Source organism: Lampetra planeri, chromosome 2 (genome assembly GCF_965212315.1).
Source record: "Lampetra planeri chromosome 2, kcLamPlan1.2.h2, whole genome shotgun sequence".
Taxonomy (NCBI): Eukaryota; Metazoa; Chordata; class Hyperoartia; order Petromyzontiformes; family Petromyzontidae; genus Lampetra; species Lampetra planeri.
In genome coordinates, this window is record NC_136108.1 from 17,400,703 (window position 1) to 17,414,749 (window position 14,047).

The 14,047-nt window shown below is 47.3% G+C and overlaps 1 protein-coding gene across 2 annotated transcripts in view; it reads right to left on the reverse strand.

Annotated features, from left to right (window-relative positions):
• Positions 1-414: 414 nt before the first annotated feature.
• ZEB2 (zinc finger E-box binding homeobox 2) overlaps positions 415-14,047 on the reverse strand; it is a 117,180-nt gene continuing 103,547 nt past the window's right edge. For both annotated transcript variants that reach the window (XM_078609271.1, XM_078609280.1), the window contains exons 7-9: positions 11,219-13,560; positions 8,929-9,085; positions 415-1,765 (exon numbers count right to left, since the gene is read on the reverse strand). In XM_078609271.1, the coding sequence (XP_078465397.1) occupies positions 666-1,765; positions 8,929-9,085; positions 11,219-13,560 (3,599 nt within the window). In that variant the 3' untranslated portion in view covers positions 415-665. The remainder of the gene's footprint in view (positions 1,766-8,928; positions 9,086-11,218; positions 13,561-14,047) is intronic.

A 14,047-nucleotide genomic window follows, 5' to 3' on the forward strand; every position in this document is an offset into this window, starting at 1 on the left:
TGTCTTTTACATTCGCAGAACCTACCAAGTTTACTTTCAAACTTGTCATTGCCCCTTCGATGTCCGTCTACTCCCCCCCCCTCACCCTTCCCACTCCCCCCTTCCCCCTTCCCCCCTCCCCCTTCCCCCTTCCCCCCTCCCCCTTCCCCCCTCCCCCTTCCCCCCTCCCCCTTCCCCCCTCCCCCTTCTCCCCACCCATCCCAGGGTTCTAAATAACCAGAACAAGTTCATCGGGATTTTATAATCAAAACATGGTCAATGTTGCATTGTGCCCATTGTAAGATTACACTTATTTATTTTGTATTACAACAGTATAATCCTAACCACTGAATTAAAAATAAATCATGCATGGATTATGAAAGTAGTTCAAATGTCTAGTTCTAATTATTTCCAAAAGAGAATTGTATTTTTACATTTAAATTTCATCCCGTTCCTGTTAGGAATTGTACGACTAAATGCCTTTGGCATGACATCCGATGAAAATGTTTGGTTAGATCATTTAACACTGATTGTGTAAACTTCACATTTTTTTACGTTGTTTCATTTTTCTTAAACCATCCTGTCATGTTTCTAAACACTACCAGAAAGTTCAGGCACGTCTCAATAGGCTCGGTGCAATAGAGGCCCATAATAATACTGTTATTCATCACGGCTGATCTACAGAATTACTTATCACCTTTCTCTAAATCGCATTTTCCCTCGGCGCCATTCTCACCCGCAGACCGTTTTCTCTTCCCAACCTTGCTTCTCTTCAGCTCTCCAGCGAACACGTACCTCTCTTCACCTTCTCCGTCTTCTCCTGCTCCCATTTTGCATTCTATGCCCTCAGCAGCCTTCTCCTTGTCACTTCCCAGATTCACGTCTTCATCACCATCTGCTACACTTTCCAGTTCATCTCTCACATCTTCTACGGCTTCGTCTCTGTCCATGTCACAACTTTTGCTCTCACCATTATCTACATCCATTGACCAACTTCCTTCAGGGTCACCTGCATCTCTTTCCATCTCCGTTCCATTCTCGTCACCATTTTCATCGTTAACTTCATCATCATCGCCATCATTCTCCTCTACTTTCATCTTCTGTTCGTCTTCTTCCCCAAGTCCATCAGTAACACATTCTCCATTTCTTTCTTTAATGCCATAACAGTGCTGCGATGCAAAGCCATATCTAAAAACTCCTCCACTCACCATCGGAATTCCCAACATACCAAACTCATTTTTCATGTCTCCTACGCCCATGTTTTCCTGGTCACTGCTGCTTGTCAATGCATCTCGCTCTCGGTCCATTTCTCCCAGCATTCCTTGCTCCTGCTCCTCCTTCCTTTCGAACATTCTTTGCTCTCCATCAAACTTTATCAGCAGCTGATGCTTCATGCCGAACGGTTCCATCATCGCTCGATGGTCTTCACCCTTCCTGTCTTTTTCCAAGTTTCCCAACATCCTTTGCTCCATAGCCAGCTTTCCACGAATCGCCGAGTTGTCTCCGCCGCCGAATTTCTCCACCTCGGGGTCCGCCTCGTCCGGTGGGGTGGCCCGCTCTCCCGTCACGTCGCCCGGCCCTCCCACCTCACCTTCGCCCACCCCGCGCCGGCAGTACGAGTAGCGGTGGTTCATGTGCTGCGAGTAGGAGCCCGAGTGTGAGAAGCGTTTGCCACAGCGGTCGCAGCGGTACGGCTTCTCCCCCGAGTGCAGGCGCGAGTGCTCGATCAGGTGGTGCTTGTGCTTGAATGCCTTGTTGCACACCTCACACTGGTGGGGACGCTTGCCTGGCCAGGGTGGCAGGGAGTGAGCGGAGTGGGGACACAAGTGGAACAAAAAAATTTAATTATAATACTGAAACAACGTTATATGAATGAAATGCCAACTCTTTGCACAACATTTCTAACAGCAAGCAGTGTCAGCCCCCAAAGTAACGTCACTAATTACCGTGGCTTATTTGTGCATCGGAGCATCTGACCATTGTTTTGTAACTTGCCTTCACTACATTATTTTCTATTTTATTGTTCTTATGGGCCATAATACAGGTTTTTTTGGGTTATATCGTGTAAAATACGCGATCTATTTACGTGATCTAACCCAAAAAAACCTGTGTTATGGATGATATTGGTCGCAAAAGCATACGTGTTAAACTGTTCTTATGGTATTTCACAATGAACCCGGTACGGAACATAAGCCTTGACGTGGGGAGGGGGGGGGGCACATCAACTCCATGGATAGAAGCCCCACAATTCTATGCTCCTGTGTTTACGGGAAGGGGAGAAATTGGGCTCACTGCCCCACCGAGGTGGGGACTGCGAGCAGGAGCGTGCACTTTTATATGGGGGAGTCCTTCACTAAATTCTTATCGGACAGCAGCGGAGAGGCGCACATGGCTGACCAAATGGCTACAGACGCATCGCTTCTGCAATCGCATTCTTTACACCGGTTTTCTCGACATCTCAAGAGTGCTGGCCCTGTGGCGATTGTGAAGAAGCAAAAGGCCCATTGACAACCACGCCAGGAGGCGCTGAGCGAGGCTACCTGTGCTCTCTACTACTTTGTACACGCGCCACTGCTAGCCGACCTACAGCCTCCTCTGCTGCCATTTCTCCATGTTTAGCAAAAATTAGGGCAGCAATTTGTATGACACCATAGTTCTCACACTGCATGCAATATACCACATGACGTGTAACATGCAATATACCACTCAACATGTAAATATACTGTACGTGAGATCAGAGGTGTTATGGTTCATATAATTTTTGTGGAATAATGCAAATATTCAGTATGACAATGCCATCAATAGCAATGATTGTCTAAGATACATTATAGCGTTAAAAAAACATCAATGTAGATGCTGTTTTGAATTAAAATTACATAAGTGAGAGTGTGCATATATATTTGACTTCATCACTGCGATAAACATATTTAAAGGGATCTGGCCTCTATTTAAAATGCTTCAATATTCGGCAAGAAAGATACAATCACAAAAAATACGATATTGGCAATACAGTGGTCCCTTGGTTAACAGTGATATCGGTTAATGGACTTTCGGTTAACGTTTCGCCTCCTAGAGGACGCGGGCCCCAATTTCGGCCAATCCGAGAACTCGTAAGTGGGCTGAGCATGCCTCAGCCAATCAGAGACGCCCATTTATTAGCGTTTAGACCTCGACCGGATTTGTTTTGCATGGCGTTTTCTGTTTTGGCAGTCGAAACAACTCTCTCTTCCATTAACAGTTTTTTCGGTTCACAGTAGTTTTCGTGGAACGGATTAAAAACGTTCACAAGAGGACGACTGTATCAATGTCAGAACATAACTACTCCAAGAATGCCCGAAGTGAAATATCTACACACATACAAATTAGTTTTTTCATTACCCATGTTTACTGACACATATAGAGCGTAGTGCATATAAAGACATATTAAAACTACAAATACAATATGATATCCAGTGTGGCATCCAGAGCCATTTCCCACTTCCGATGTGTGGAACTTTAGCATCGACGAACAACATGGTTCAGCCTCAAGCATGAACTGTAATTTAATTCATGCTTTGGTGAAAGGGCATTTTATATTTATTTGGCAGTTTTAAAATATGATAGTTTATCGTTTTCCATACAATATTGCTCGAGATGATTTTCACTCACATACGAATTTCGGCCCACAATCAGGAGTTGATAAACGCCTCATCTAAAGGATCTTCAATTTGTGGACTACGTACGAGAAGTATTGCACGCCACAAGACACTAGAGGTGTTATATTTTCACGTTTATCATAAAAAAGTGATTTGTACCATTCATTTCCGCCTGTGCATTGTCTTTAATTTCAGTGCTGTTATCAACTGAGTTTCCTTGGATGCGAATAATTCCGCATGAGTAAACAAACAAAATAACCTGCTTGGAACAAGCTGGGCAAAATAATAGCATTTAGAACTTCTTGCGTATGCATTGTGTAACGATTGGTAATAAAATCCTACTGGGTGGCACTTTGGCTATGGCATTTGATTCTCAATAGAAAAACTATGAGTCAAATTTCCTGTTTGTGGTCATGCCAGGCTCTCTGGGGTCGATAAAATTAGTACCACTTTGTGACGCCAACAGTGGTCATGTTATGGATATACTATTTCCGGTCATGGGAATATGGAATTTATATATCACTACCTCAGGGCTTATAGTGAAGACACGCACTATCCCATTTCCTGTTTGAGTCAGGAAACACTTTCTCTTTGACTTAACTTGGATAATTAAACAAAACTGCATGTCAGCTGGTGTGTGTGTGAGTGTGCATGAAAATGAAACAATTGTGGAAAAGTTTTACCTCAAGATTGGTTCGAAAAAGAAAAACATGCAGAAATTTGTGCATGAAGGTCACCATTATGATCATGTCATGGTGGAAGGTTATGTTTCAGAACCCTTATTAGCAGCACAGACAAAGAGGTCCATTGACATCTGCATTTTTGCGTCCGTACGTTGCTCAGTCTAGGCTGTCTGGGGCCTTTAACATTGGCGCAAAAATATGCCTGCGTAGTTGTTCCTTTTAATAAACATTCTGCCCTTCCCTCGCTCATGCCAAATTGGAATACACTTACCCGTCTGATGCAATAGTGGGCCAATGACGGATCCTCCCAGGCCACTAATTCAGATGCGACAGGATCAGATTGTGTCTTGATATTTACGTGCAAGAATAATGAGGGAGCCTGTTGAGCCGCTAATGGGAAGGTAGAGGGAAACAAGTTGACCAAACATCTCCATTTTGGTTGCCACTATCATCGGTCGCTGCTAATGATTTGAAAGCTCACTTTTAGGCATTGGCCTGGTGGCGCAATAGCAGGGCGCCTGAAACACAATGGGAGGGTTCCTGAGTTCAAACTCCGGTCAGGGGTTGATTCAGCCCATCATATCTCTGGGGGTTATTAAATTGAGAACCCATTTGAGAGATGTTAATTGCGAATAACACGTCAACAGAACTGGTCCTTGCCACAGGAATAAGTAATTTCCACCAGTCACTCAGGGCTGACAATGGAGGTGAGCACTGAACTCATGTATGCTCCTTTGCATATTGCTGTTGGAATAAAATCAGACACGTCTGACAATATGGAGCTCTTAATTCCACGTTATAATCCGCTAACTTAATGCCGAGGTGCGTAAATTTTACCGAACACGCGAATATTCCAAGCCTCTTGCAAGCCTTTCAGGACCCCACCCAAAGGCGCCTCGGTTGGTTATTTGGATGCCCAAAATATCCGCGGCAGGCATGTCAGCGATGCCTACGACAACGTGGCCTGCACGAAAATAACCCCGCAAACACCAGTGTGTGAGCGCCCGCACTTAAGGGGACGGCCTTGCAAAAAAAAAATGCCCAGCATACGCACACACACACACACCCTACGTGGACACGTAAACACGCGGGAGCAAAATGCACGGCTGTGGGCATTTTACGGCACCTTAAAATACACTGGTGTCAATGAAGGAGACCAAAAGTCCCCTTCGCAGGGGAGTGGAGGGACCCACCGAGGAAGAGCACTGCTGTGTGCCACTCGCATTCACCATGTTCCAATGCCATGGCGGGGGGTGTTGGGGGGGGGCATGGGGGGTGGTGAGTACAACTTTGAGGGAAGTCAACTGTGGTTGTCCTATAGAGAGAGAGAGATACCGCCCATCGCCATGGGAGAAAACGTGACTGCCTTGCTTGTTTGGGCAAGAAGACCGTGGCTTGACTTGCTCCTGATAATGCTAATTATAATACAGCACAGTGCACGAAGATTTGGCGCGGTGCTATGCCCCACGTTGTGTAAGCCTCCTGCCTTGCACACTTCCCTAGACAGAGAAGGGCAATACTTATGTAAGACGTGACTTGGTGTGCCCAAAACAACCCACCCATGAACGAGCCACTGCATAGCTCACAAGGCTCAATAGGTGTAAGCATAGTCATCATGGAATGTACCATTTCTCTTCTATTAAAAAAAACAACTTTTCTAAAATAAGTAGCAATCATGTACAGTAATTTGTCAATCTATTGCTGGATGAAAGCCTCTCCCCTATGTCAGTCGTGGGGGTTGTTTGATCACGCTTGACGATGCTGGGCAGTGTGAGTTGGTGAAAAATGTGAGGCCTAGGTCCGGTTCAGGTATCACTCACTACTGATGCTATATAGCTGTGGCGAGGAATCGAACTCCGGTGGCCGGGTTCATAGTGCACAGAGCTTATGACTGTACCAACCCTTAAATATGTACCTCGTGTTCATGCTGTCGTAATTAAAGCTTGCATCTAAAAAAGGGACCATGTCAGAGTAAACCTATCTTGGGAAATTACTCCAGAAGTTGATGTCACGGAATATATATGCGTCATACAGTGGCTTATATCACCACAACTACAAATCAAGAGTCATTCTTGATGTGTATGAATTAGTTATCCGTATTTTTTATCAAAAAATTATATATTCACAACTGTGAGTGTCAGCAACGTGCCTTTGCACAATGCTGCAATTGGATCATTGGGATACTGTTTGAGGGTAGCGTTAAGGTCACGTGTCGGCTGTGTAACAAACGAGGAATCTAGCAGAAGGAAGACAACTATGGCTAGGTGTGGTGGCATCAATGGCATTGCCGATAATGATCTCTTGTCCTTGTTTTGCGTTGTTTGTGGCCAGGCTTGGGTCCATCAACTCACCGCACTACAGCCCATTTTGATGTCCAGTAACAGCCTGGGATTGGAATTCAGCAGTACTGACCGAGTGTTGCGACAGACAGAGATACCACACAGAGCCACATGTATGTTGTGCTTTTATGAGAATCAGTGGAGACCATGAAATTCTCTACACTTCACCTTGGGTGGCAACAGGGGGCTCAAAGTCAAGCTCTCAGCAGTGTTGACTCAGTGCTCTGATACGGGCATTAGCACCCCCTTGGTCCTCCAGCCACTAATATTGGCAAGTAGATATCCTATGGCGACCTCTACTCTATTCACATCACCCGGTGATTCACTCGGTCTCACCCACAAGCACGCTGGTTGTGCACTGCCCTCTGCTATCTATGGCCATACTCCAGCAGCAAATACACCATGGAAGCTGGATCGCTCAGTCACTCGACAACGTGAAGGTTTCACTGCACATGTCGCGCACACATTGAATCTATTGTGAACTTCAATTAACATTGTATTTGTTTTACATTCCCATCGTTTGAAAAAATGCCAAATCATTTTCCAATTTTCCTATCGGCCCGGTGTCATAAAAAAATTCCATTTGTAACTTTATTTCAGTGAGCATTGCACCACCATCTGTCAGAGAATGGCCCTGTAAGATTATATTCCAAAACTACCTCTGAATTCTCATTAATAGGCATCATTATACACTGTTAGAATACACCTTTCATGTCTGAAAAAAAGTGTTGGTTAAATATGTCAATCAAACCATTCTGGTCTATTGTCGGACGGGAATAAGCTGAATTAAGTGAAAAATAAAATGTAATGCAATGAGTTTCTTTGTTTTGTCATTGGTAACTAGGCCGAGACCATCAGCTCACCATACTTTGGATAATGATTTAATGATAAATTGTTACACGGTTATGTACTCAGGATCTCAGCAGCACTGACTCAGTGCTCTGGCACGGTCTTAGCACCCCGAGACACGTGTCTGCCTTGTTGTACGCTTTTATCTCTATATTTTTTCGTAAATAATGTTATCCCTAGACTGTGGGAAGTGTCACAGTTGAGCCCCGCTCCAAGGTCCCACACGCCCTTCACTCTGTTGCCATCGCCAGTAACGTCAGTAATGGAGTGAATTGCCATTATAATTAAGCTTCATATTTACATTAAACTACAACGTATTGTTAAAGCCATGAGCACATCACAGGGTCAAGCGAGATGGGGGGCAGATTGTGGAGGCCTTCATTAAGTAGTGGATTGAACATGGCTGATGATGATATTGTTCACATTTATAGTGTTTTCAATGGTGGTTTGTTGCTTCTGACAGCGCAGTGAAACTCACATGGCCACATTGCAACGATTGAGAGAGATGAGGGTTGGATGGGCCAGTGGACTGGTGCCCATGGAGATACTGATTGAACTGAATAGTTTTATTCAATATTAGCTGTCTTTATTCTGCTAGCTTGCATGTAAATGTTCTCAAATGGCACACATTACATTTCATGTTTGCGTGTTTTCCTCTTGAAGTCTGCATGACATTTACAATCAGCCATGTTCTATCCACTGCTGAATTAAGCCCTTCCTATGCCATCACCAACCCAAATAGCCCTGTGATGCCACGTGATCCATCTTGCTCCTGTACAAGGACTGGACTCATCATTCCATCTCCATGGTGGTCATGCTGTCAGGACTGTTGCCTGCTTTGGCTGCCATTCCATTACCAGTCTCGTCCATTGGCCATCAACCATTCTCCCGATGCACCCCACCCCAGCCCAATTGCTTTCCTTAAGAGTCAATATGATTTTCACAGGTTGTGTTTGTGTCTTGAACTGTGTTTTGTTCATTGTGTTTTTTTCATTCTATATAACTATCTTGAATTTAACTTTCCGGCCCTCTTTGTTAAAGTTCCTGCAGCATTTTCTGTAGTCCATTTCGACGAGTATAGAATAAATAATAATTTATAGTCAGAGTGCGTACTTGTTCAAGTGAGCATTGAGCCCATGCTCATCTCCTGTTTGCAAGGCTGAGCCAGTAGTGGATATTCTACATTGATATGGCGGGGTCAGTCTTAGGGAAACGACAACCACCGTTACCTTCCTCGTAAATCGATACTCAATTTAACGACCCCACAGTGATGATGAGTCAACCCCCAACCAGGATTTGAACTGGCTACCTTCAAATTGCTTGCCGCTCACGCGATACTATAATGATCACAAAACAAAAATCACACAGCGCGGACGGGTGCCATCCCTAGCGGACGTGCGCGAGTTCCAGATCGAAGTGCGTGTGCCGAGCGGGAGCGTTTACCTGTGTGCTCGTACTTGTGTCTCAGAAGGGAGCTGCTCTTCTGGAATGTTTTGTCGCACAAGTCACACGAGAAGTTGCCGCTCTCAGCCTTCTTCAGCTTCTTCCGTGGGAGCCCTGTGTCGGAGTCCGAGCCATAATCACCGTCCAAGCTCTCCGCCTGCCATCGAAAATAAACAAAAAAGCCATGGACTCTCTCCGCAGCATCCTGGTCGCAACCGATTGTGCAGCCTGCACAGCCTTTGTGTTTTCACACATGCACGTCTATATATATATATTTATAAACACATACAATTGTGCATGAAGACATACAAACAGAGAGATTTCTCATAGGCGAGCACAAACTAAGATTGGCGTAGCATTCCCACCATTGGCTTGGGGTCCCAAACTGAAGTGAGCGCCAGAAATGGCCGTTTCAGCATGGAGATGCTCTGAATTTTGACATCATATGAGAGGGTAATGTGGCCAACACCAAGCACCCATTTAAGGCTGAGTTAACCTCGGGGAGAAAAGATTGTAAGCCACTCATGGTGTTTGTTAGTAATGAGGAATAATGGATGCTGGGCACACTGCCTCCTCTTGTGCCAGACCAGCCGCTAAAAGAAAATGTCCCAACTGTCTGTGAGGCTAGATGGAGAATCTTTATTATTGTGTGTGCATACGTATATGCACATTTATGCATGGTGAGGAAAGCTAGTGGTGTTCGAACACTACTCTGAGTCATCTTTGGAGGTACTCACTGAAAACATTCCTTCGGAATAGTCTGTGTGTTACTGCAATAATTAATGATTTACAGCTCCCTTTGTCATTCTACTGCGAAATAAAGGCCTCACCCCATGAGGGGTTAATCGTGGGGGTTGTCTCCAGTGATGTTGGCCTTGGCCGGAGATTGAACTCGAAAGGTCATCAGATTTACAGTGTGCTAACCATTGCACCAGTATCTGCATTAGGGACATTATACACTGAAACCGTTCGTTACACTGGTCATAGGTATACCCATGCGTATGCATCATTAAACCCACCCTTGGTCACAGCAAAGCCTGTGGGCACAGGTTTTACTGACAGGTAAGCCCAACCGTAGACACATCCTTTATTAGTGTGGCTGTGGCGATGAGTGTCAATGGACATCAAGAGAGCTTAAACAAGCGGGAAAATTTCTCGGCTTCCAGACATATCCGTGCTGCGGCTCACATGTTTAGGGTCACGAGGTCTGTGGTGTGGACCCTCTGGGAGAGCAAATCGAATTAACACCAAACTTTGGCAAGGCAGCCAATTTATAATATTCCTGCGTTAAACGCTTTGGGACACGTTAACATTTTTGAGAGGCCTTGCCCTCCAACCCCTCCCCTCCCCCTCATGACCAGCGCTGCCCTGATCACTTACATCGACCGGTTAACTACAAACGCTTTGTCAGATCCTCTCAGGCCCAAGAGCATGTGATGGAGTTAATTGATAACAATGAGCGGAGTGCGGCTCACTCAGATGGGTGACCCCCCCCCCTCCAGAGGTCACCATCTGCTCCCGTGTTATGTGACACCTGCGCGCAAACCAATGGCAATTCAGTGCCAGTTGTATGTAGCCATTCAAGTGTTTTTCAGGCAGTTGCAGGGCCCACTTACAATCGCTGATTTGCTGGAGTGATGGTGAGCGAACAACATTGACAAGGTAATGTGTCTGTGAATTAGAAGCCATCGTGTACATACTCATTACAAAATAATCTCAACAGTGATCATATGGAAAGATTAGTCAACCCAATATGCATGTCAACCACCTGCTCGGCACAACCAACAAATGTATATATATATAACATATATAATATTGAAACATTGCACGCCATTGTGATTAAAGGTATCGTTTAAGCAGCTAACAATGTAAAAGAGGAGTATTCCACGTTAACAGATACCATACTGTTGGAAATACTATTGTCTACAATTTACGCTCGACTCATCAAAGTAAACGTGCACCATGCCACCATAATGTAATAATAGTTGCCCTATGTGTAGGCTGAAACGCAGCCACAGTAATGTGGCATTTCTGCCATTGACTAAAGACTACCAAAAGAGATGAGCACCACACTTCAGGCTCATCTTAGCAGGGACACAATTCGATATTTGACTTGACACTGAAAGGACGTAATACAATACGAAAATGAATTGACAACGGGCACCCAGGAACTCCCCATCCCTTGTGTTTCACCACAACTTTCTGCGCCATGGCATCAACAATGGGGGCAGAGCTGGGTTCACGGAATACCCCCCCCCTCTGCCCTGCCGCCCCTCCCCCCCCCACTCACCTGCGAGTTGGCCTTGCGCTGGTACTTCCGACGAAGCTGCAGCTCCGCAAGGCTGGCGGCACCGAGGGGCGGGAAGGCGGTGTAGGCCAGCTGCGGGAAAAACGCCAGCTGCTCCAGCCCCGTGGGGTACTGCGCCAGCTCGGCGCCGCGGCCTGAATGAAGGGTCGGCGGCGGCACCAGGCCCGCGTGCGGCTGGAACGCGCCCACCGGAGGGAAGGCTGAGAAGAGAGGACGGTGGAGTGGGGGCTTCGCGCCGTACATCATCGGCATGCCGAACAGGGGCTTCAGAACGTCGGCCATCGCGTCCGAGCGGTGGCCGTCCATGGCCTCTTCTTCGTTGTAGCCTTCGCTCTCGTTTCCCAGTTCTTTCTTGAGGAACGCGAGGTTCAGCGGCTCGTCCTGGTTGGTGTATGGCGACGAGGAATCGCTGTTGAGATCTAAGCTCGTGAAGTTCTCACGATCCTCTCGTCTCCGCTTCTTGGCCTGCTTTCGTGCCATCTGCAGCTTGGGCAGGGAGAGATCGAGAGGCTCCGCTTGGGACTTGGCCACGTTGTCCTCAGAGGACAATGATGACCCATTTGAGGTGGAGCGCAGATTCCCATCTGGAGTGTGCGAGTGGCCGTTTGGAGTGTGAGCATCCCCGTTAGAGTCACGCGTGAAACTTGCTGCAGACAGGTTCAGGGGGAACGGCGAGCGCCCGCTTCCGGGACAGAGCTCGTGGTTCACCCTGGACGGGAGGTTAAAGCGTGCGGGCTTGATTGCCTGCCTGGGGGGGCTCCTCATTTTTGACTCATTTGTAGCTGCCGGGGGTGGGCCCCTGGGAGAGGCTTTCTGCACGAGGTGACAATCGCCATTGCCGGATGATGCCAAGTCCCCCATAGCCTGAGAGATAGGTGCTGGATCAGGAATGTGGTAAAAGCTCGGCTTGTCATGGCAGCGGCTCATGAAGTTGACGGGAGAAGGAACGAGCATGGAGAATTTCGTCAGCATCTCAGCAGTTATGGGCTCGCCGACATTTCGTGTGCGGTAAGCCTCTCTTAGAAACGCCATCCGTTCGGCTGCCCCCTCGGGCATCAGGGAATGTAGAGAGACCTTGTCCTGCGTGGTCATGGCTGGGTCAGCACTGCTCGTGGGGATGCCTGGATAAGTGCTGGCTGCCTCATTACAAACCCTGGGCTCTGGGCGCACCAGCACAGCCTTGATTTCCTCGTTCATCTTGCACATATAGCGCTCATGCTGGTGCAAGGGGATGGGGCCAGGGAAGCCCTGCCCACAGAACTGGCATCGGTACATGCCGGTGGTAGTGGGGGTGGCAGCTGAGTGAAAACTCTCCGGGCTAAAGTCCTGCTGATGCATAAACTTTTGGCCATTCATCGCAAACATCTTGGGATCCATTGTGCCGCCATACTCGCGGAGGTGCTGGCTCAGAGTTTGCGCCGTGTAGGCCATCTGCTCCCGCCCGCTCGGGTCCCTGCCAAGTCCCTGTAGACAAGCCTTGGCCTCATTTACTTTCTCCAGCGTGTAGTCGATTATGCTCATGGCCGTGCCATTACGAGCTAGAAACGGGGGGATGGTCAGGCCTGGCAGCGAGATCGGAGGGCATTTTGGCGTGTTCATTGTCATCTGGGGCTCCTCGATGTCCGGCTCCATTTTCACTCCAAATGGCTGGGGCGGAGGGCGGCTCGCCTCTTCCCGAACGGGACTGCAGACCTTGAGTCGTGTAACTGTATTATCGACAATCTGCAGGACCTTCTTCACCTCACTGAGGCTTGTTCCTTCAGCTGGCTCACAGAGCACTGCCTGTGGGGTCTCTGCCATGCCTTCGCTGCCGGATCGGTAATGAACCAGGTTCTGCAGAATGGCTTCCTCCCGGCCACTCAGCACCCCGGCCATTCCGTCTCTGTGGAATAGGTGCTGGAAGTTGCTGTGGGATGGGGAGCTCAGATGCAGTGCTCCACCACCATTGCCGTTCATACCGACTGGCGATGCGGAGATTGTCGTCCGAAATTTGGAGAAGAAATCGCAGGCCGTGAGCGGCTCGCTCTTCACGCACACAGCCTCTGGGAGAGATGGCAGAGCCAGACCTGGGCGCTCAGGAGAAAGCCTGCCACTCGCCTGCAACTTCTGCCTGAGCTGGCTGAGGGCCTGGCTGTCGGGAGAGGTGGGAGAGCGGGTGGAAGGAGAAGTACCGGCCCTGGGACCTGCCCGGGACCTGCCTCCACCAGCTCCTGCCCCGCCAGGCGATGGCTGCCCAATACACTTCTTACTGCTGATGTGGGAGCTGTAGGAGCCAGAGTGGGAGAAGCGCTTCTTGCAGTTTGGACACTCGTATGGCTTCTCACCTGGCAGACGCAGTACAGCACAAGCACAACACAGCGAGCATTCAACAATGTCATGCCGTCCGGCATTAGCTTATTGTCTCCACATTTAATTTGCAAAGGTGTGTGCCTATCCATGCAAGATTCAGCACCTATTGAAATATGCCTACATTGAAATATGATCCCAGAGAATGCATTTAGTTAACCAACTTTCAAGAATACAACAATGTATTTTGCACCACTAAGTGTGAAAATCAACTCTATATTTAATCTTAACTACAGTGTCTATTATAGATTACATTTCCCACTCTGGAAAAGGCCTTTTGCTATGTTATGTGTATGCTTATAGAGTTTGTATATAGACTTTCGTGGTTGAATATGTATTACACTTAATTCCATCAGAAAAAATGCTAAACTACCAGTATTTACAGCTGCGATTATCAAGGATTATCCTCTGCCAAACTTTTTTTTACCCAGTCAAATCCCCCCGAGATTAATTATGTATTTTGTA